The sequence below is a fragment of the Ammospiza nelsoni genome, chromosome 3 (genome assembly GCF_027579445.1).
Source record: "Ammospiza nelsoni isolate bAmmNel1 chromosome 3, bAmmNel1.pri, whole genome shotgun sequence".
In the NCBI taxonomy this organism is placed as follows: Eukaryota; Metazoa; Chordata; class Aves; order Passeriformes; family Passerellidae; genus Ammospiza; species Ammospiza nelsoni.
Window position 1 is genome coordinate 49,206,781 of NC_080635.1, and position 23,691 is coordinate 49,230,471.

Consider the following 23,691-nt stretch of genomic DNA (forward strand, 5'->3'; position numbering starts at 1 on the left):
GGACATGCGTTAGGCAGACCTCAATTTTCAGCTTTGATAACCTGACTATTTATAAGCTGTTGGAAAGCATGTTAAATGACAGTGAGGACAAAAAAATCTACTGTTTTGAGGATGCATATTTAACTTATTGAATCTGGGTTCACATGCATATATAAGTGCAAAACCAGAAGAAGGAGTTGGGACTTATATTTCTGACAATTTAAAAAATGCTGTTGCAACTTGATGCAGGGGGAGGCCAAAGGATGAGGGTTGTGTAAGTTTGGAGATTTTAAAAAATATCAGTAGCACTCATCTTCTCACTTTTGCCTCTCTTGGTTCCAACATTCCTCTATCTATTCCTTGGGTGCCTGTTACCTGTGCAGAATCAAGAGGACAGTATTTCCAGCAGATACAGCAGTATAGCAGGGCCATGTTTAAAAGCACAAAGGCATAGCTGGCAAAAGCCTCTCATAGGCTTTTGGGAATCTAAGAGATAAACCAATTATCTTTTGAGATTAATTAAAAGAACCCTCAGTGTACAGAGTGGAAAAAACTAACAGTATAAGAAATCACCAGAAATTGTTACTGAACTTTGGAAAATCATCAAATACATCTTATTTATGAGTGAAAGAACCAAGGCAAGGTTACCCAAGAATCAGAAAAGACAAATGTCCCTGTAAAAAAAGCTTTTAAAGTCTGCTAAAGGTCAGCTGAAGTGAAAGATATATCTTCCACTTCATCAAGATATATCTAAAAATGAAATGTGTTCATTTTTCTGACCCCTGTATGGGCCATTCACTTAAGAGCTGGACACAATCCTTGTGTGCCTTCCAACTCTGAATATTCTGTGATTTTGTGAAAAGGCTTTACTCTATAACAATAATAAAGGCTGATGACCACTGGCTTTTTGCACAAGGATTTCCATTTTTACTTAAATAGTTTGTCTGCCCTAATCTTAGGTTACTGCTTTCTGTGGAATTTCAAGCTATTAAATTGAAAACAAATATTTACCTGGTGCCCCTTTAAAAGATGTTAAATTTATCTGGACTGAATATCTACTGATTTTTTTTTTTTTCAAAAACAGAGGCTCAAGCAAATGACAGCTGAAAAAAATGAGGGTTTCGGGCTTATACAATGCCTCTGAGAGTTCTCACAGTATAGAATGACAGTATTTCCAAACTGTCTTATTCCATCTTCCTTAGCTAACAATGTAGACATATCAAAACTAATAAGATATGCTAAAATAAAATGACGAGATTAGAGAGGAAACAAAATAGGATCTGATTTAAAAAATGTAAATCACTAGACTCAGCTAGGAGTAAGTTTAACTTCTTATTTAAAGATGATATTTGAAGATAGCACTTTTAATGCATTGCCTGACATTTTACTGCAATTATAAAAAAAAAAAGTAAAACTAGGCAAACTTTATTTACCGAATTAACATACAGGAATCTTCTGAAATAATCTATTGCATAGCAGTTTGCAGCCAAAGGAACTGAATGTGATAGTTGTGGGGGTAAAGCAAATACTCTCAGAAAGACAACTGAGCAGCAGCTCAGTTCTCAGTGGGTCTGGGACCAAGTTTGTTAGCACACTCCAAGTACACCTGGCCAGGGAGAATCACCTCTCTTCATGTAAGCCTTAATTGACCTCTGAAGTAGTGCAGTGCCCTGTACTGCTTCCTAAAATAGTTGTGGCTGATGCTGTCCTTGTAACCACTTCCACTCAGTGAGCATTAGAGAAGCCTCATTGTAACATCTAAAGAAAAGCTCAGGAATGGCAGAGCTTTTATCTGGACTAAAACCCTGGTGTGATGATTTTCACTTGGCACTCCTCAGCCAAAGATTAGAGTTTATCTCAATAACCAGCAAACAATCAAGAGTAAAAATGACATCTGGAAAACCTCTGCAATATCTTGTTGGAAAACTCACTACCAGCCTTGCTGTCAACCCTACAACCCAAAGAAAGCTGTAAGTGAAGTTTTATAGGAAAGTGACTTGTCAGGAGTTCTGCCCACAGCACTCAATCTTCTGTTAAGTCTCATCAGCAGCTTAATAATGTTTGCATTTACTATTAAAAAAATCCAACCTGAGACAGAAAATGCTGTTAACAACATCATACTTTAAAGTGTTATCATGCATATTGCCTGGGAAAAGAGGTTAGATGGGACAGTTTTCCTTGGCAATATTAATCAGATTAATTGCTTCATTTTTCTTACAATCTAAGAAGGTAATGATTTTGCTATTTTTGTAAGTATGTGTCTGCCTATAACAAAAGGTATTGATGATCAAAGATAAATGGATTTAAAAAAAAAAGAAATTCAAATCTGAATTATCTATTACATTGACATCATAGTGCTAGGAAAAAAAGATGAAATATCACTTTCTGAATTGCATTCACTTTATTCACATTTTGTTATAGATGTCAGCTCTATCAGAATATCATCTGTCTGAATGAATTAGTGAAAAATTTAGTACTTCACTTTTTACAAAAAATAAGATTGTAATGGCATTTCATTTTGCTTCATTTTCCTCTTGTTAGCACTTGATAAATGCAGTCTTACAGGCACTGCTGCTCATCTGACATGATGTCTGCAATCTTAATTTAACAAATCTGAAGAAAATGCAAAGGCAGAAAACTTTCTGGTTTTCTTAAAATTTCTTGAGATTTTCTGCAAACTATTTTTTCCTTGACAACTTAATTTGCGTGGATTCATAGGGCCTTTTTCTCCTCCCTCCCACCTCCCTAAGCAATGTTTTTTTCTGAGTGGTCATTCATATTAACAGAGGTTGAAGAACATAAAACACAATGTCAATGAGAAACATCTGAAGCACTTCTGTATATTCATGTGTGTATACAGAGCAAGAGACAGACAAGTTGAGTTTGTCTCTTACCAATGGGATGCTGTGAAGTAGTTTTTTTTTTAACCACAAATGAGCATTTTTCTTTCTTTTCTCATAGAGCTATGTCAGAACACAACACTTGGAATAGACACTTCCCCTGAGAAAACTGCTGTGCTTACCATCCTTGAGAAACAAAATACCACTGCTCCTTCAATGCAAAACCCAACTGCAGGCACAACTAAAGGCACAACAATGACTCAAGTACCAAATGTTGGCTGGGCAATATTTCTGAGTGACACCATTAGAGATTTTCCATCTTCTGAGCACACAGCACCACCAGCCATCTGCTACACAGGGAGCTCTGTAACTGGGGCTGACTCAAAGCTAGTCAAAAGCATTAGCAGATGGCAGGAGAGGCCCTGGGATTTAGGGACAGGTGAAAGCTTTGGGGCAGCAGGTTGCTCTGGGCAGATGCTAAAACATGGATCCTAAACCTGGGCAGCAAAGTTGGGGCTTTCCTTTGGCTCTCCCAGTAATCCCTCCCAGCCACTTTCTTTGCTTAGCTCTGAATTGGCCTCCTGTTTACAGAAAAAAAAATGAAATTATGCCATTTGACTAGTGATATTGCAGTCCAAAAGGTAAGAGAGAAGCTTTAGAAGCCAGAAACTTTGGAAAAGAAAGAAAAAAGGGACAATGATGATGGGTCAGTGCTAGAAGGGGTTCTCCAGAACAGAAAGAATCTTTTAATAAGTTTTTATTTTATATATTTTGTGAAAGAGACAGATAATGTATACATACCAGAAGATGGTGACGGTGTTGATGGTGATGATGAATGGTAATGTCCCTTCCCAACTCAGAAGGAAATCAAGTGGCAGCTCCAAAAGGTCAGGCATTTTTAAATGGATGTGTTCAGATAACTTCTGACAAAAGTTGCTGATGAGCCTCTAAGCTACTAGAAGCTATTTTTGATAGCTGTTGAAAGTTGTGAAGTGCCAGAGGTCTGCAACAAAGGCAGTGTTGTGCAATATTTAAAAGGATACATGAGTTAACCTGAGTAATTACAGGTCTGTCAGGCTGACATCCATTTTGGAAAAAATAATAGGTTACTTGGTCAGCTGACATGGAATTTGTGTACAAAGAAATTAAGGGAATGGGGCAATGTAAGGGTTGCCAATCATTTTGTGTATGTGGAAACTAGGTGTTTCCAATTCAGTTATCCAAATCATCTCTTATAATTGAATTTATAATCTTGGTTATCAAGAGTAATATAGTCAATGCAATGTTATTTAATTTCCACAGGACATCTATGTTCATTTTGCATGACATTTTGGCTATGAAGCTGGAATGATAAGAAATGTACTGCAGACATAAAATAGATTAAAGTCTGGCTGGTAAGTTTCAACATACACTTGCAGTAAAGGAACACTAATTGATTGGGTGTCTCTTTATTGTGTCCCATAAGGATCTGTCCTTAGATTTTACAAGTTAACATTAAGCAGTGACCTGAAAAAACAAAAAATACAAAAGCATTACCAATAATATTTGCAAATGACAGCAAGATTGGGAGACAAGTCACCAATGCAGTCTGATCGAGGTTAGTGAGGAAACTGGACATAGACAAAGAAATATGCAGTTAAATACACACATAAATTTAAGCTTTCAAGAACTAAGAACTCTGCACTTAAGGAATATTGGAGTCCATCATGGGATGCAATTACTGCCATGGTAATTATAACAGATAATCCCTGAAGGCAATGCTGTGGCTAAAAAAATAGAATTGGGGTTTGGTTATGCAAATAAGTGTGGTACTGTGGTAACAGAGATTATACTACCTTACCTCTAACTCACAGTATTGTGACTGCTTCTGCACTGATATCCAGCATTTCAAGATAATGGAAAAATGGTGAAATCTCAAAGAGTAGCCATCAAGATCATGAAAGAGAGAAAGATGTGACTTTGAGTGAGCTATACAGAGTCTCCTCTCAGATCAAAAACAAATGAACAAACAAACAAACTCCAAAGCAACATGCAAAATTAAAGCATTCAGTGGGTTTTAATTGTAGAAGGAATTATATTCTAGAACATTTCAAGACAACCATTGGTATTAAGGAACTTACCAGGCTGGATTTCAAAATTAGTTAAGTGCACACATACAATTATACAATGTAAGGCATCCTTCAAGAATGGAAGGCAGCTTTACAAGAAATTGTCTGGAGAGTTGTATGATTTTTAAGTTGAATTTTGTCTTGTGAAACTTCTGCTCAAGTGGCATTAAGGCTAGACCTCTGTCTATACTCTGTATTCCTAAAATATATCTCCTATTTCAAAACAGTTAAAGTTCTCATAACACCACAACTTCTACAACCCTTGGGAACATCTTAAAAATGGAAAAACTTTCCAACTGAAGTGCATTAAATGCCATTTATCTGTAATATATTCCTATATCTCATAAGTACAGTTGGTCACACAGGTATCCAGGCTACTTAAGCACAAAGCATGCAACTTAGGAATTGTCCATAAGAGTGCTCTAGGCTGTAAATCAAGATTAAATAACTTTGCACTTCTAAGTCCTTGCATGGCTAGGGTTTGAAATGTTAATTCCATTATCTCTAAGGTATTAGTTGTGAAAGTTTCAGTGTGATGTTACAAACTCAATGAGGCCTCTGCAGACGTGAAAGTTCAAATCAAGCAGTTCTGCTTTTAGAGCACTTATCAGAGAAATGGGCAACACAGCTTCAATTTCAACCTGAGAGAGTAAGAAAATACATCTTTCACATAGGAGAGTGGCTTAATCACTGAATAAGGTGTTTCTTGACCTGGATTCTACTGGATCTGGCTGCAATGGAGTGAACTTTCCTCAAAGCAGTCTGTACGGGCCATGTTTTGGATTTGCACCTAATTGGATTCACTGTTGTTCTACCTATTGTGTCTCCTTGTCCCCTCTGTACAGAGTGGGGAGTGAGTGAGTGAGCAGCTGTGTGGGTGGCTGGCTGCTGGCTCCTTATTGCCTCCAAGGGAATAACGAACACATAAATAGTTCTTGCAAAATACAGCAGTGTCACACTTGACAGTAATGCTTCAAAAAATGGTCTTCTCCTCTTCTCAGGGAAAGGTTGATCCATAACCTCTTCAAATAGTGTGATCAGTGTGATCTTATTTATTATAAGAACTCCTATCATGTGTCCTTTCTTGGCTCTTAAGAGTGCCCCAGGATAAAACATTTTCTTAATGTTGAAATAATTTCATTTGTCCTTTTCCATAATAAATGCATGAATGAATCACTTATCTCTAAAGCCAAGGTGCAACCAATCACCATTTCAAGGTGTGTTAGGCTAAGAGAAAACATTTCTTGTTTTGTTGTGTTCTTTTCATTTAACTGTGACACATATTTAGATCCCTCTTTTCTCCTGGGTCTTATCCTAATTGGCAGTGAGCACAACTTCTTGCTATCTACAGAATTTAAACGCTCTGAGTGAAATCAAAGTTGCAGAAGTTAAGAGTAAAGCATCTGTGCCTGCAGGTGTGCTCTACCCCGTCCCTCTTTTTATTAAAATGTATGCTTTTGCCTATTGGTACTCCTGACTACAGTATAGAGAAAACTCTTTTCCCTTTGTTCTAAATAACAATGGACTTGGTCACCACAAAGATCATTAGTAGCAGCATAAAGTTTCCCTGAGACTGAAATTCAAATTTACATTACCATGGAGCAATTCTTTATAGAGATTAGCACTTAGAATACCTGAAATCTTCCTACACAAAAATAAGGCAAACTGAAGCAATTGTGTTTCTGCTTGTAAGATGTACAGGCTTCCCCTTAGGTTCTGTGTTTTATAACCCTCTTTTCTCATATACATGTATAGTTTGCTTATATGCATGTATATTTGCCTTGAAATTATAATATATAATATATAATATATAATATATAATATATAATATATAATATATAATATATAATATATAATATATAATATATAATATATAATATATAATATATAATATATAATATATAATATATAATATATAATATATAATATATATTATATAATATATATTATATAATATATATTATATATTATATAATTAATACATAATATTGTATTATTTTGTATAATAGTTAAAACCAAACTTCTTCCTAAACAAATCAGTGGCAAATCTTCAGTGGACATCAATGAAATCAAATTGAAAGTTATTCTTATATTAAAATAACCTAGAGGGAAAAAACCCAATGATGATCTAATTGTAATGACTACAAAGCTTTTTTTCAAATTCTTTGCCTATCTGAAAACTAAGCTTGCAGCTCAGCTCAGGCATTTAGTTTTTTCAGTCTAAAGAAAATGCACTTGCTATTGATTGAGGGCATGATTATACATTCTGTGTGGTTCAGAGGTGCTTATGCCTTGTTTTCCAAGCCACAAAAATCTGGTGGATTATGTTAAAAACATGAAAAGAGCAGCACTGAAGATGAGTGATTTTGCAGTACTTGTGTTCTTTTCCAGAAGGCACTACCTTCTGAAAACAATAAAAAGCCAACTGAGTTTTTTAGAGATTGTTCTAAATATCAATATGGATTCTGAGATACTAGCCTGGGGAGAGGGAGTCCTCGGAAAGACTAGGAGACAACATACAGAAAGGTGCTGGCTATGATTGTTATGGGATGGGATGATGAGACCTGGAGTCAGAGGCAGAGACAATTAGAAGATTCCTGTAGGATATTTTCCTATTTCTAAGGTGCTGATTTAGGAAAAGCAAATGATTCAACAAAAACCCTATCACATCAACAAATTTCCCCCTGAAACGAGGCAGCCCAGTGCCCTTTCATGGTCACTTCCAGTGGCCTTCTGCATGCTGCTGTTAGAAAATGAAACCTGCCTCCTAAGAAATGAAGCACAGATAGGGCTTATTCTAAATATGATCTATATATTTTTTTAATTTCTGTTTCACAGAGCATTGTGTGTTCCAAATTTTAAATTAGTATTTGTTAGAGGCTAGACAATTTAACATAACGTCTTTGGGAGTTTAGGTTTGTAGAAGCAGAAGAAGCCTGGCAACACCAAAAAAGCCTTTTACATCAGAAATCTTTGTGTGGCAGAGACACAGAAGTTGTTTCTTTCTTTTTCTGCTTTGTGTGTTATTGTCCTGCATGTATTATGATAAAAGAGCTGCCTAAGCTTGAGAACTTAAGCACATACCAATTATCACTCTAAGATTATCCATTAGAACAGAGAGAGAGGAAAAAAATCCAGGTGACATTTACCATAGTGTAATCCAGTATAGCAAATGAGTAATTAAAGCAAAATAAACAAAATACTTAAAAATAAATCATAGCTTTTACATGGGCAAATGCAATTAAGTTTCAACATTCAGTTAGCTGCCTAATTACCTTGATCTTCTATTCATAAAATTAGAAAATAATTAGAAATTAGAAACCCAACCTAATCAGTTTACTTCAGTACTCCACTTTAGATTAAGACAGCAGCAACTAGCTTTTACTGTAATTTCAAAACAGCACATCCAAAATCCTTCCTTTTTTCTCCAGTGGGTTGCAGCCTGTCTTCATTTAACCCACTCATCAATTTTTATAATCCCTTGATATGCACGGTTCTAACCCCTTTGGTTTCCCCCTAGACTAACCCACTGCAGAGTCTCTTACAAGGCTTATAAATGTCTGCTTTATCAGTAGAAAATCTGTCTCCAACGTGAGATAAGCACACCTGGCCTCATCCTGTGAGGCACTGGGCACTGTTGTGATGCCATCTACCCCCAGAAACTGTCTTGTCTAAGTGTGTGGTTTGTTCTTATCCTCCATAATCCAAGTGCATAAAGTTAAGAGAGCATTCACTTGCCATTTGGGATCAAGCAAGAGCATTCTGCACCTTACAGGATCATCACACAGCATCAACACAGCTAAATTTCAGTCAATAGCTCCCACTGACTTCATTACAGTCAAACACAGCTCTGAATACAGATGTTTTACCAGAACTTGGAAGACAATTTTATTATTCATATGTCCTCATGATACGAACTATAAAAAGCAGCTCTGTGACTCTGGATATGGTACCAGTGCATTCCTGTTTCTCACTTCATAGACAACAACACATCTGTGACAAAGGTGGAATGCATTATTTCACACATATTTGGACTCAGTTGAAAAGTCAGAAGTAGATGTGACAAGAACAAAGGATTTTACAAATGTGGCTATACTCTAGGTTGCCTTGGAAAAGGACATTAAGATGTTCATTGCATGAAGAGCTTGTGTTATAACATGTTGGTTGGGATCTGAAACAACCAGAAAATATTGATGTCCATATTACATCTGTTAAAATTTAAACAGATAATCAGAAATTCAGCACTGAATTAATTTCTAGAAAACCTGCTGGGTAAGAATGTTAATTAACCTAGCTATCAAGTTATAGCTTTCTTTCATAATGTTTTTCAATTTTTTATTTTCTTTGCATGGGTTGTCACATAAATTAAATCATTTTAGGTACAAAGCAATATTATAATTGGTGAGACCTCTGGAAAATGTCATTGCATCTTTTTAGAAAACTTGCAGTTTTCTTCAGTCACAGGGGCCAACATCTGTGTCACAAGTAAGAGAATAAGTGAAATATAAATTCCACATGCAAATGGAAATTTCCTCCAAGCAAACAAAACCAGTAGGAACTGGAGCTCTGTAGTTTAAGGGCAAAATGCATTACAGGCACCAACTGCTGATGAGAGGACAAACACTGACTTAAAATACTGCATGTAAACTGAAACAGTGGGCTGAATTTGACTGATGGGATTATTTTGTCCCGAGTTTTTCTTCCTCTACAATCAGTATCCACAGCACAGGATACTTTGTTAGGATACAGTTCCTAGGCAGCTGAATAAACAAAACATTAAGCTTCTCTTTTCTCACCTCCTTACATAATTAAAACTATTCACAAATGAACAAGATTTTATGACAAAAGAATTGTCTGCTCTTATTATCTGTCCATACTACCTATCAAATTCCAGCCCATACATTTGCTCCAGATCCAGCTGTGCTGTGCCCAGTGACATGCATTTCAAATAAAACTGTTCTGGAATATCTGCAGCTAAATTTTATTAGACAGTATCAAAAGTTTCAGCTTTCCTCAGTCATTTATCTCAGTGATTAACCAGCAGCACAAGTAAAAACATTGGTCTTTTTCTAATTGGAATTTGTTGGCTTACCAGCAATCAGTGCATTTAACCATTAGGATGCAGACCTTTGTTTGCTTGGGGGAAAAGAAGCATTTTTGTCACATAAAACTGCATCTCATTTTGAAAAACCAGACAGATTAAGCTGGTTTGGATTCCTGCTATTAAGCACTTTTTTCCCAGCCCTCAAATCATTCAGAGGTTTATCCCTATCTCTTTTCAATATTTTAATATTGATTTTTAAAATTGACAAGAGAACTGAACAAATACCAACATTAAAAGTAATAATCCTTAGATTGAGGTGAAGTTCCCACTTTCTCAAGGGTGACATTAGCTTTTGGGTTGGGACTTTTTTTATACGTAGTTCCTCTATAATCATGAAGTGTATTAGGACTTCCTTCAAGGACACAATTCTCCTGTGTAAGCTGCTCTTCATGGTCACCCTTGACTTGCTGAGATCAGTGTGCTGAGTTTAAATTTATGGGACATCTGTTTTCCTGACATTGCCCAGTGCTTTTTCAATGAAAATATTCTGTAAGACTGGTTCAGTGCCTGAAAAGAAATCTAAGATACTTGATCTGCACTTCCAATCTGTAACTACCAAGTTTACATTTTCATCAGGGAATAAAATCAGGTTTGGCTGAGAAGAGCTATTCTTCATAGCATCACACTGATTTGTTTTAATTTGAGTTTTTTGTCAGCTGAAGTCTGCATCACCATCTTACTATTATTCTGAGGATTGCTCTCTTGGTAGCCAGAACCGTCTGGCATAGCTCATTTGTCTTTTGTGTTTGGTTTTTTGGTATAACTCAATACTGTCCATTTTTGGCTGCTCTATAATATATTGAAATCAATATTTGTTGACTCACTCAACTTCAGAGCATCAGTTTTGCACATTAGTGTCCCAATGCCACTTTTACTACATCCTTATCCTAGCCTTTTTCAGCATGCCAACACTGAAGGACACAACTGGTCCTTCATGGTTAGGGGCACATGTTTAATAGAGTATTGTTTATCTCTTTCTGAGTTTGGTGACAAATCCATAAGGAACTCCTGGAGAACCTTCCTGTTGTAATGACATTTCCAGGTTGGCACTATGTGGAAATGGAAGGAATTCTGCCCCTAGGTGACACACACTGGCACCATGTCACTTAGTATGCCCAGACTGAGTTGTCAGATGTTGGTGTCCTGGTCTAACTTGACAGAGGACAAAGAATGGTTTGAGCTGTGCAGGTATCCACCTGAAAGAGGAAAGTTAAGCCTATTTAATTGGAAATGCAGTGACACCTGAGAGCCACAATTGTAGTGCCTTGAGGGTGGAAGAGAACAAAAAAAGGAGTAAGTGACACCCAGTCTGCCTGGGCTGCTGTCAGGCCTGCTGTCTGGCTCATTCTCCCTTCTCAAAATCTTCAACACTTTTGTTCCAGTGGAACAGCTGTCCCAGCTCAGCACTTTGCTTCATATAGCTGACAGCTGTAGAGTTTTTAATTTGATGCTGAATAGGTTTATCCTCCCAGGATATATGGCCTGGAAAATAAGGGCATCCTCCAAAAGAATGCTGTCAGCCTGCCACTGTAACCCATTATGAATAGTTCAATAGGAGTGGGATTTTACTTTCCAAATAATCCTACAGTTCTCCAGTGCTTGTAACACAGCATTTCTTAATAATACTACCAATATTCAGTTTCACATTTTTGCTGTTTTGGCAAGAGACTGAGATCTACTCATGTGGAACTTGCAGTTAGGGAAATAGACTCTCAGGAGGAGGATCACCAATTTCAATATCCAGCATGAACTTCTACATGTCAAATTTTCATTTGTTGAAGCCTTTCCAAAACACCACATGAGTAAGAAAAGCTCATAAACAAGCTTCAAAGGTTTTCTCACATCCTGACAATTAATTGCAAATTTATCTTTTACATTCTACTCCACCTAGGAAAAGATATTCAATGTTCAATGCAGCGTGGCCAAACACTTTAAGAGAGTATTTATGAACACTTATTCAGATTCCCAATAGTTGTCATTTGAGCAATATTCATGTCTGGTTCTTATTGCTGTTTTCCAGGATGAGTTTTGTTTGAATAAATGTCTGGGAAATTACTAGCTTGTGCAAACGCATCTGTACCCGCAGATTAATAAGGATGAACATTGCTGGTTAAACAACTGCATTTAAGAAAATGAAGGCTTGTTCCTCAAACATTTTTTAAAGAGAAGCAAGTGTTAAATTCACTGGGGAACTTGAATGGAAAGAACTAGATTCAGCGTCCTTCTAAGCTGGCAGGAAAAAAATAATGTATCTGAATGTCCTCTAATATCGATGCAAATCCAACAAACACAGCTTTGTTTTCACACAATCTTACACTAGTCCCAGTTAACTATGGCATACACCTAGATGTGGGATTCACAACCCCTGCAGATTTTTGCAGCTTTCTGAGTATTGTCAGCTCAATAACCTGAAAAGACAACATCTGATGGCCGTGCTGAGCTCCATTCAGGATCCACTGGTCTCAACAGAGGGCCACCAATTAACTTCAGTGAGCATTTGATAGGTGCCTTATTGCTCTCTGCCAGCACACGACATGATCTTCTCTCCTTTGTCTACCAGAACTGCCAAATGCCCATGCTTAAAATAATACTGTCAAATTTTCAAGGGACTTATAAACCATTGATGGCTGTTAACATTATTCAAATATCCTTTAAGAAATTCATTTGTCTATAAAAATATTCAAGAGAGATGATGAATTAAAATTGTTTGAACAAAGGACCATGATACTACAGAACAAACAATATGACTTGTCAGTAAAATGAAATATCTGGTTTTTGATAGACACACACCACTTAGGCAGTGGCTCAGCAGAAGAGGTAACAGCTTGTGATGCACAATGCCCATGTCACAAAATGTTATTAAGATACTCTGGATCTGTAGGTAGCAGTGTCAGACTGTAGGTGAGATAATGAAAAATGAAGGCAAATCTTACATACTGTGTATTGGTTTATTTTTCATGTGTTTCTTGTGTTACTCATTTGCTCACTGAACTCACAAAGGAAGAAACAACTCTTGATTTAGTCTTAAACCATATACAAATTGTTAAGACTTAACTATCCAAAAAGTGGTCTGCAATTGTGACTGCACTTTAGTGATAAGACAAAAAAGAGCTGCATGTGAAATAAAAAAAATCAGTAAAAGTAATGTTTAATTCTAAGCAAAATAAATTATATCAAGATGAGAAAGCTAATTTCAAGGACATTAAAAGGAGAAGCCAAAAGACTGAAATACCAAAAAATTACATAATGACTAGCCAGGAATAGTCAGAGCCAAAGTTCCAAAAGGATTTAAAAAGCTGGCATGAAAAAGCAAAAAAGTAAATTTCCTAATGCTATTAAAACAAACAAAACCAAATAAATAAAATTAAAACAAATACTTCGAAAAGTCTAGGTTGTGCCCTAATGAGGGATAGAAAACAGAGTATACCTTGACAATTGAAATACAAAACCAGAAAAAAGCAAGATGAAACAATTCTGAGACATAAAGGCATAGAATCTAATAACCCACCATTCTTCAAATATTCAAGAAATGGGAAACTAGCCTGAGATTCAATGATAGCCAATTATATAAAGAGAGCACTCAGGGAAAATAAAACCACAACAGAAAAGTTAAATTAATTCTCTCAGTCTGCTCTGCCAGCAAAGGCAGATAGACAGTTCTCACACAATGGCCATTCCTTATGTAGGATAGAAATAAACCATTGTCTCTGAGTGTCAATAGAACACATTTTAGAACACATCCAATTCATAAGGTGGACTTCAACAAATTTTCAATACCAGCTAATTTTCTATTGGGGCATGTTAATACCAGTTACAGGGGCCTTAGCACAAAAGCAAGCAGTAAAGTAGAAAAAGCAATTTTATATTTTCACACATCAGTTTTCATTTTTAACTGAATTTATGGAGAGTAGAGAGGCATAGAGGGTAATCCAGAGAACAACAGGCATGATATTTCTGCAGACTTCAGATATTTCTTCACAAAACTAATTGGTAGGAACAATGACAAAATAGTATTAAGGTACAAATAAATAAATATGTCATATCAGAGAAAAACTAACATAACTTTACAGAAAAGCCCCCACATATCGCAGAAGGTAAACACCTTCTTTTTGGAGCAGGTAATCGTATGAGTAATACTATACTAAGAGTACTTAGGATTTAAGAAAGCTTTTGATGAGGTCTCTTATTAAAGTCTCTGACAGAAATAGAGGTAATACAGGATACAACAGAAGGTCCTGGATTAATAATTGGTTAACAGATAGGAACCAAAGTGTAGGAAATACAACTTGTGTTAATAAAGTAAGGGTAACACACAAGGATAACCCTGTGTATAACAGCCTCTGAAATAAGTCTTACCATTTACAAGGAAGATTTTGTGGTAATTTTAAGGTATTTTCTGACAACATTCATTGAGTGCATGGTGATAATTAAAAAAGTAATGGACAACTGGAAGATTATCAGGAAAGGTCTGAGAGCAATACTGAAATTGTTACCTCATGAGGGAGTTTAACCATGCTGTACCCTCACCCTGAATACTGAATGTAGCTTTGCTTGCCCACATTTCATACTGGAATTAGAAGTACTGAATAATGATCAGGATTAACAAATGATGACTACTTTTGTATGAACTTCTGAAGGTAATGCAGTTATCAAAGAATAGTTTTAAGGAAACATTTCTTCACACAAGATACAATTAATTTATAAGATTGAGGGAGAACTTCTTTACTGGGAACGTTACTGAGCACTCGAACAGGCTGACCAGAAAGATTGTGGCATCTCCTCCTCAGGAGATATATAAATAAAAGCCATCTGGACAAAATCCTGAGTAACATGCTTTAGTGGACCCTGCTTGAGCGGGCAGGCTGGATTAGATGACCTCCAGTGGTCTGTTCCAACCTTAACCATTCTAGTCTAGAGACCAAAGTATAAATGATACAAAATGGGATTGGGCAAATTCCTAAAGGAAACGTTCATGGGTGGCTGGGAGCCCTAGGACTTGGGAACTTGCTACAGACTGGAACTGTGGAGATATGCTCTGTCCTGCTCTTGCTTCTTTTCATATTCAGCCTCTCTCTCAACAGCCAACTTTCTGCTGGCAAACCAGATTTAGAAATTGTTTTTTAAGATGTATATTAATAGCAATAATAGTAATAATAGTAATAATAGTAATAATAGTAATAATAGTAATAATAGTAATCATAGTAATCATAGTAATAATAGTAATAATAGTAATAATAGTAATAATAGTATTTGAGAAAACACTATTGAAAAATTAGACTGCTAACCTGAGCTGGTTACCCGCTGGATGGCATTTGTGCCTTGCATGCCTCTCTCCAACCATCCCTGGTGATAACCCTCAGTATTCCTTAGATACCCATGGGTGAAAGGACAATTATTTCAGGTGCAATCATGTCCAATGGATTCCTGGCCCTCCAGCTCAGACTGCAGGCACACATGTTAATTACTGCCATCTGTGACAGTGGTTTATGCAGCAAGCACTTCTGCCACCCAGAAGATAAAGTGAAATCCCTGTGTTGCTTTGCATGGGTCAGGGAGCCCCAGTTAGTAATGACTTTGCTCAGCATTTTTCGTGGCTGCATGTGGTAGGTGCAATGCTTCTGGTCTCTCACTACTGTTACCAGCTCACTGATGTATCAGGCCCCTAAAGAATCTTTCTCAGTGGGTGACACTGCTTTAGTGACACTCCACTTTACTCCATATTTTTAGCTTTTTGTTTTCTGTCTAAGAAACCTCAGTGCAAGCACCTCTGTATTATGAACTTTAGTTTCAAAGGTAAATTTTAGAGGCATTTGGACATAGCTTTTTGAGAAAGCTAAGGTCATTTAACATTTTTAAAAGACTTCAGTGAGACAAGAAACCTGCAGGAGTTTACAAGGATTGTAGGACATAAAAATCTGATAGCAAGGACATAATGTAGAAAAAAATAAAGCACAAATGAACACATTGTGCTGACTGATAAATATGAACTCTAGCAGTATTGCTGAGAAGGCAGGCACAGGAGTTCAATGAACCTTTTGAGCTGATATAACTCATGCAGCTGCCAGTTGTGCAGTTGAAAAGCTATACTATTTGTGAATTTAGGAGTAATGCAAAGCAATATATTTTCAAGAAGGAATTTCTCTTGATCTCTATGGTGTTTGTCACCAACCATAATTTTTCCAATGTTAATCTATGAAAATTATTCTCCCAGCACCTTCTAATTAATACAATTAATGGGATCTATCCAAGGTAGGGATACTTGTTTTGAAACTAATTTCTGTTTTCCTTGGGATATATGCCTTTCATTTTTTTCGTATCACAAAGCCTCTGAAGATGATTAGTGAAACAAGTTAAACATAAAAAAAATTAGATTGAAAGCTGCATTTATGAACACACATCTCAGCACGATTCATACCACTACATGAGCTTAACCTATTAGAGCATTTTTATAATTGTTGGTATCTATAGAAATATTTGCATTCTCTAGAATTCCAAACATTTGAACTAGAATTCCTTATTCTGTTGCCTGAAAATAATTTTATCAAAAAGTATTTATCACTGAGTGACACCAAAGAATTAATAATAAAACATTGTCAGAAACACCTTCGAGAAATTAAACACAATTTTATTAAAATCATTCCTTAGAGCTATTTGATCAATATAGACCCACTTATCTTTAAACATAAGTGTTATCTTCCACCATATCTAAAGCTACTTTAGTAGGTTCTACTGAAGGAACTTGTGAAAATTCACAATTTTCTTGTGAAATTTGCAATAAAGTGCAGGATTCGCTCCTTTCCATCCTCTTTCCAACACATATAACCACGTTTATGATTTTCCTGTACAATGGATAGTGTGCAGCAGACAGGTTATCAAAAATCATTGTGAAGATAATATACTTACCATCTACTTTGATCTGAAAATCTTTATAATTGTGCCATCTGCTTCATCATAGCTCATTTTAAGCCTTATACTCAAGAAAAAGGAACTGCCTGGCAATACAAATCTGACAAAATTTAATCAAGACCAGAAACATCTCACTGTTCTCTAAAATAAATTTCTAAACAGTCCAAATTTTGTGCAATTATCTTAATCACTCCATTTCCAAAGTTGCTTCTGCAAAGTCTCCATGTTAATCTGTTGGAATGGAAATCCTGTTTATAAAGGGGTATTTGTACAATTAAGCATGGTCCATAAATTTCAAACAGCATTCAAATGAATGCTCACATACATTTTATAAGGCTAACAGGTAGGCAATGATTGAAATGGAATCCAGGTACAGGCACTAAGTATTTCTATTAGCTTGTTCAGAAGTGGGGTACTTGGAAGATGAGGTGATAAAAGGACTACTTACACCACCATCTCTCCTGCTCCCTGTACAAGAGGAACAGGAAATGTGAGGGATTTGCTGGAGACTTCACGCTGATCACTAGCCAGGGTGCAGTTGTCTTGCGGGTTTTGGAAGTCAGTTTAACCTACAGCCATCTCATAACCACTGAATTTTCTTATGGCAACCCCAGAAATTAATTTTCTCTGCCTTCAGCATGGAAGCAGCACAACAGTGGTGCTCACTATCTCTTGCCTTGTTCTGAGGGCAGCCCGGGGGCTCTTCCCCAGGAAAGGAAGAAAGTGTCCCCTGTAATTCTTCACAGTGCTACCAAAGCACCAGTGGCTTCCTGGTCTAAGTTGAGAATCCCTGACTCTGAGGTTATCTTGCTAAAGACCAGAGTATCTCACTTGGAAAGTTACTCTTGGCAAGTGTCACTCCTTCTGCCCTTATCACACTAAGGATTGTGCCCAATTTTAACCAATGTGCTTTTTGATGCCTTTGATTTCCATAGGAAGCTTGGGCTCAAAGTTAAGCATCCACTTAGGTGCATTTCAAGATAAGAAGGACTTTCAAGCCTAAAATTTGAGATGAAGACATGCCAAGAACTCCAATATTGAATTATCTTTTAAGAAAACTTAAAAAAAAAATAGCCTTGAAAATGCTTTGCAACTACTATATGGTCATACAGCCTTACACTGACAGATGCACAGATTTGTTGCAGCATTTAATGACTGTTGCCCACTCTGGGAAAAAATTGACTCTCATGATGGGCAACTATGCTTGAGATACATAATAAAATAACTAAACCCCTTTCTTCTTTAATGTGGAGTTTTATATGTAAATTTTAATCTAAAAGGAGCAATGTGTTATGTGGACCTTTGAAAACAAATTTTATTGACTGAGAAGTTTTTACCCAGATAATGTTTATTCTTCTTAATAAACGACTGTGTAAAAAACTCCAACAGGTCTGGCACATCTCCATGCAGCTTCATGTACCTGCCAGAGTGTGCAGATTGAGTGTAGTTAAAAGTCATCAGCACTAATTAATTATCATTTTGGCACACGAAGGATAAATTTCCATGTCGAATGCAAACTACTTAAAGACATCCTCCTATATGGATGACCTCTTTATGTTCATTCTTATGGCATGTACAGGTTTCATGTAAAGAAACTTGGGCAACAAATTGTGTGCTATTTATTTCTGATTATCATTAAAGCTATAATGGTGTACCCAGGTATTGGTTTGGGCATTCAGCCAGCTTCAGGTAGGCTGCAGGAGCGGGGGAAGGGTAAGCAGAGGAGCTGGATGGTTCAGGCTGGGAAAGGGCTCATGTGCCTGGGCAGTTTCCATGACCCTGCCCTGGTCAGTGAGGACTGAGGAGTGCGCCTTGCTGGCACAGTCGGTCAGCTCAGTGGTCTCACTGCATCCCCTTGTGGCTGGGTGCCCACAAGAGCTAAACGTTGTCCATTCCCACGAGAACCAGAGGTCAGGTAGGAAGAAAGCAGCATTCCTGCCCTGGAAAGGGGGCCAAACTGGATCTTGGAAAGGAAAGCAATTAACTTCTTCACAATATCACAACCTGTGCATTTCCTAGAAACATGCCCTTTCCTCAGAGTCTCTGCTGAAGAGATTCTCCAACCAGTGATACCCCAGAATTCCTCCCAGCACATTTTGCAGCCCACCATAAAGACTGTGTAGAGGCCTATGAGTAATTGCAGAGGAGGAATGTTTCTGACTGCACTTTATCCCCCTATTTCCAAACATAGCATGGATGGAGCAGCTCTGCTCAGACTATTATTCAGAGTGGCTTTGTGTTGTCTTTGAAGAATGATTTCACTTTTAACAATCCAGTGAATGTAGGGGATTTGAAACAACAAAAATGCAACCATTTACACCGATTTTCATGAATACTAACTTCACTTTAAATAGAAGGAAAAAAAGTCTTTGGAATCTACCCAACAGCAATTGGGTAGGGTAAATAACTTGTCTGTCTGGAAAGAAATGTGAAGTTAAAGCTTGTTACATAATTTCAGTGACATTTTTTGCTTTAATTTAACAATAAATTAATGGCAGACGCAGATTAATAACAAAAAAGCAAATCTGAATCTCAAGCTACATGATCTGTGAAATTGTTGTGACCTTTCCTAAAAGAAGTGTTGCCCTGTGGGCTACCCCTATTTTCAAAAGTATCACTTCAGAAGTCTAAAAATACCTTGCAACAATTATTTTTCATCAGTCAGTTACATTATAAAAATAGGTATCTAATTAAAATTTCTCACAATCAGTGACTGAAATTGCTGCTTATAATGATCTTTTTTTAAAATGAACCTTCAGAGGGTGTTGTCTGTTCCAAAAGAGATGAGGTCCACTAATGTTAGCAGGAGCGGGACAGAGATGCAGCCAGTCCCTTGAGGCAACTCTTCAGGCACAGTGAGTTAGCAGAGCACCCCAGAGTGCCTTGAAGGGAGAGATTGCTATTTAGATCAACAAATAATTTACCCCTTTCATGTTTATTTGTCATCCTGGCCTTCCACAGGATCTAATCATATCTGTCAACAATAGAAAATCTTAATAGCTCATGTTGGAGTCTTGCTAGCAGCTCATTTTCTCATCTGAACAGGGCATAAATGAACTGCAAATGTCAGGTCATTGCTTCATGCTCTCACTTGTCCCCCAGCCCCCTCAAACTGCAGCATTTTCTGGTTTTGTGTCCAGATCAATCCAGTTCCTTCTAAATGTTGTAAATATGTAACCTTTCCTGGAGATTATTTTTCTTTTTATTTTTTCGGTCACAATATACGTTCTTACCTCATTTTATTTAGTCATCTCTGTGAGAATGAAAGGTGTGGAGTCAGCTCAGTAAGCACAGGGAATCATAAAAATCAAATCCATGCAGGTGATACTCAGATAAACAGAATAGTTGCAAAGCTGTAGCAATAATGTGGGGAGATTTGCAATTTTAATACTTAAAAATCCCATTTTGAGGACCACAGCTGGACTACAGAAATATCACAATAATATATCACAAGTTTATTTTCTATCAAATGCAATTACTGCTGCAATTTATGTTGGTCCACCTAGCCTGGTTATAAACCAATGTCTCCTCTTTAAGAAACTGCTATTATCGCTATTTTTCTTTGATATTTAAAATTAAGAAGACCTGTTGACTACGAACAGATTGTTCAGAGCGATAGCTTTGACTATTGCTCAAGCTGCAGACAAGATGCATGAGCCTCTGCCTGCCCTTTCCCACGGCACCTGGCTGTGCAGGGACTACCTGGACAGGGGAGGGATTTTCAGGTTTCTTTCCTCACTATTCGCAGAGCCAGGAAATCATTTCACACTCAGCAAAGCCAGCAGCTAATCCCGGGGAGTCAGGATTAGTCACCTCGGAGTCCCTGCCGAGCCCTGATCCCGTTTTGTCAAACTCCCGGCGGTGGCAGCGACCGAGCGCATCAGCCCCACGGACCCACCGGCCCCACGGCTGGAGGGGCGAGGCTGCCCGCCCCGCATGCAGCCGCTCCCATCTGTTAACTTTTATTTACAAGCACGCCAACCACCCCGTGTGCGAGCAGGGACAGCGCCGGGGGGACGCCCTATCCCCTGCGGGCTTTCCTGCCCGCCGAGCCCCGCTCCCGCTGCCCGCAGCCGGGGGGACCCCTCCGCCCCCCGAACGCAGCCCCGCACCCCTCCCGCTCCCCCCTTTGGCCGCGCGGTGCCGCGGCTGGCAGGGCCGGCGCTGCCCCGGGAAGGAGCCGCAGCCCGCTCCCGGAGGGTGACCCGGCACGGGCGCGTCCTTGCGGGGCCGCCGCGGAGGGCGCAGCGCCCCGGGAAGGCGGGGGCTGCCCCATACCCACCTTCCGTGTGCACGGCCGAGACGTAGGTCCAGTTGTAGCGCTTGACGATGTCAAGCATGGCCCTGGCCTGCAGCGTGTCGGAGGGGACCACCCTGAGGAAGTACTTGTACAGCGTTTTGTCGCTCAGGTCGATGCTGGTGGCAGAGTAGGCGATCTGGGGGATGTCGAAGAGCTGGAGCAGATTTTGGACTTGGATAGCGACTGAGCTGGAGCCGGGGCCGATGACCCCCGCGATGGGCTTTTTCACTCTGGCCTGGGGCTGGGTCTGCGAGTCGGAAATGCAGCGGGTGCCTCCATCCTTGTCATCCCTGATGGAGATGAGAGAGTCCCGAATGAACTCAATGCTCTGCTCCAGGGCCACGGAGGAGTGCCAGCAGGAGTCTCGGATCTCGCTGCCCAGGGTGATGTTAGGTAGCAGGACCGGGTCTGCGTTAATTTTATCCAAGGTGTGAAACATGGCCTCGACTCTCTGGATGCCGTATTGCTCCCGGATTTCCCCGCACTTCCTCTCGGGCACTTTCTCGGCTGGTGGCTGGTGATGGACAGAGAAGAGGGCCCCAATGATGACATCCCCGTCCATCCGAGCCACCGACCGCTGTGAGGAGGCTGCAGAGAGAAGAACCCTCCGACCCCCACTCCTGGGCAGCACGTCCATCTCCAGCAGCAGAGCGGGGAAAAAGACCAGCAGCATACCAATCATTTTGTTGCACGATGTCATCCAGACCCAGGTTACAAATTTCATGGGCTCCCCTTGCCTGCACATGGTTTAAGGACATGTAGGAAATGGGATCTGCTTCTCCCAGATGACGGCCAGGTTGCTCCAAATACCATCACAACGAAGCCTCACAGCATCACTCTTGAAGGTGCCAAGACAGCCGTCATCCTAGTGACTTTTAACCTGGTGGCATAGAAAGAGGGGATAAAACAGGCTAACCAGGAAATTGATGTCAAACCTGAGCTCGACAAAGCAATCCTGCACAGTTAGAGATGTTTGCTTTCTCAAAAGCCCAGGGTAATGTGCTCCAATAAGATGCTCAACAAGAAGTTTCAAGAGGGATTAAATCATGTATTTTTTGCCTTGATATGCAATCATGCATACTCACATATGTTGAATTTCTACAATCCTTTTTGCGCCTGCATTTCAAGCCAAGGCAGCTACTTCCCACATCTCCAGCCAGCACACACACTTCCCTGTGCCCCCGGGAAGTTTCAAAAGTTTCTGTGGGTAGGCAGCCCGTCGGAGAAGAGCCCTAGACCGGCCCCAGCCCTGAAAGCAGAGTGACAAGCGCTCCTTTCTTTGCATTCTGATTACCTGAAGGCATCTTTCTCAGTTTAGACATTTCCTTTCTCCATCCATAACGTGAGCAAAAAGAGAAAGCGAGTGGTCTGCCCTGCCAGCCACGGGAAATGTCATTTAAAGGTCAGGGAAGAGAGGAAGAAAAAAAAGCACTCTGCAGTTTAGATTAACTTTTCCGTGTGTAGGGGGCAAAAACTGTAATCCAGTCAGGGGCACACACATGAAGGTAGGGGAAAATACATATTAGTTACTAAGGCAACGGCGGGCAAAGCCCCGATGTGCCTTACCAGCACGCCTGCCGTGCAGAGAGGCTCCGGGCGGGGAGCGGCGGCGAGCGCGGCGACAGGGCTTGGCGGCTGGGAACGCCGTGCTGGGAGGGCAGATGCCACCACGGCCACCGCCGCCGCCCGGGAGCGGGGCCGGGCCGCGTCCCTGTTGCTCGCGGAGCCGTCAGCACCCGAGACAGCGCCCGCAGCCGGGGCAGCCCCAGCGCCGCCGCACCCCCGTCGGCCGCCTCCCTGTCCCGGGGTCCCCGGCCCGCAGCCTCCTGTGGGGCTGGCCCGACACCCCGCTGGCCCGGCGCTCCAGTGTCCCGGTGTCCCGCTGTCCCGGGCCCGCACCGCCGGCTCGGCCGCCCGCCAGCACTGCGGGGCGCTTCCCCAAAACTTCTGCCCCCCGCCAGGCGCGGCTGCCGCGCTGTGCCCGGGTGCACACGCACGGTGGCTGGCACACACACACGCACCGCTCGCACACACACTCACACTCGCACACCCGCACACCGCTCCCGGCGCCCGGAGCCCGCCGCGGCACGCACCGCCCGCGCCGCCGCCGCTCCCTCGCTCCCCGCCGGGGCCAGCGGTGCCGGGGCTGGTAGGGCTGCGTGTCCGCCGAGCGGCGCGGGCGCTGGGGACGGTGCCGAGGAAGGCGACGCTCCGGGGCAGCCGCCGTCCTACTGCGGGTCCGCGCCCGCGGGCGGGCAGAGCCGCCCGGAGCCCCGCAGCCCCGGGGCCATCCGCCCGCCCTGCCTGTCCCCGGCTGAGCCCCGCGCTCCGCTCCGAGGGGCAGCCCCAGACGTACCTGGCCGGGCGAGGCAGCGGCTCCCTGCCTGCCGGGAGCGGGCATTGGCGGCTCTCCGGCCGCCCCGAGCTGGCGCGCTGGCGGCGGGGCGACGGCTG

General features: G+C 40.4%; 1 protein-coding gene across 1 annotated transcript in view; it reads right to left on the bottom strand.

The window, feature by feature from the left end:
* GRM1 (glutamate metabotropic receptor 1) overlaps nucleotides 1-21,934 on the bottom strand; it is a 177,664-nt gene extending 155,730 nt beyond the window's left edge. Inside the window, exon 1 of the mRNA XM_059468877.1 lies at nucleotides 21,220-21,934. Coding sequence (XP_059324860.1) covers nucleotides 21,220-21,919 — 700 coding nt within the window. The 5' untranslated portion in view covers nucleotides 21,920-21,934. The remainder of the gene's footprint in view (nucleotides 1-21,219) is intronic.
* Between the last annotated feature and the right edge of the window lie 1,757 nt (nucleotides 21,935-23,691).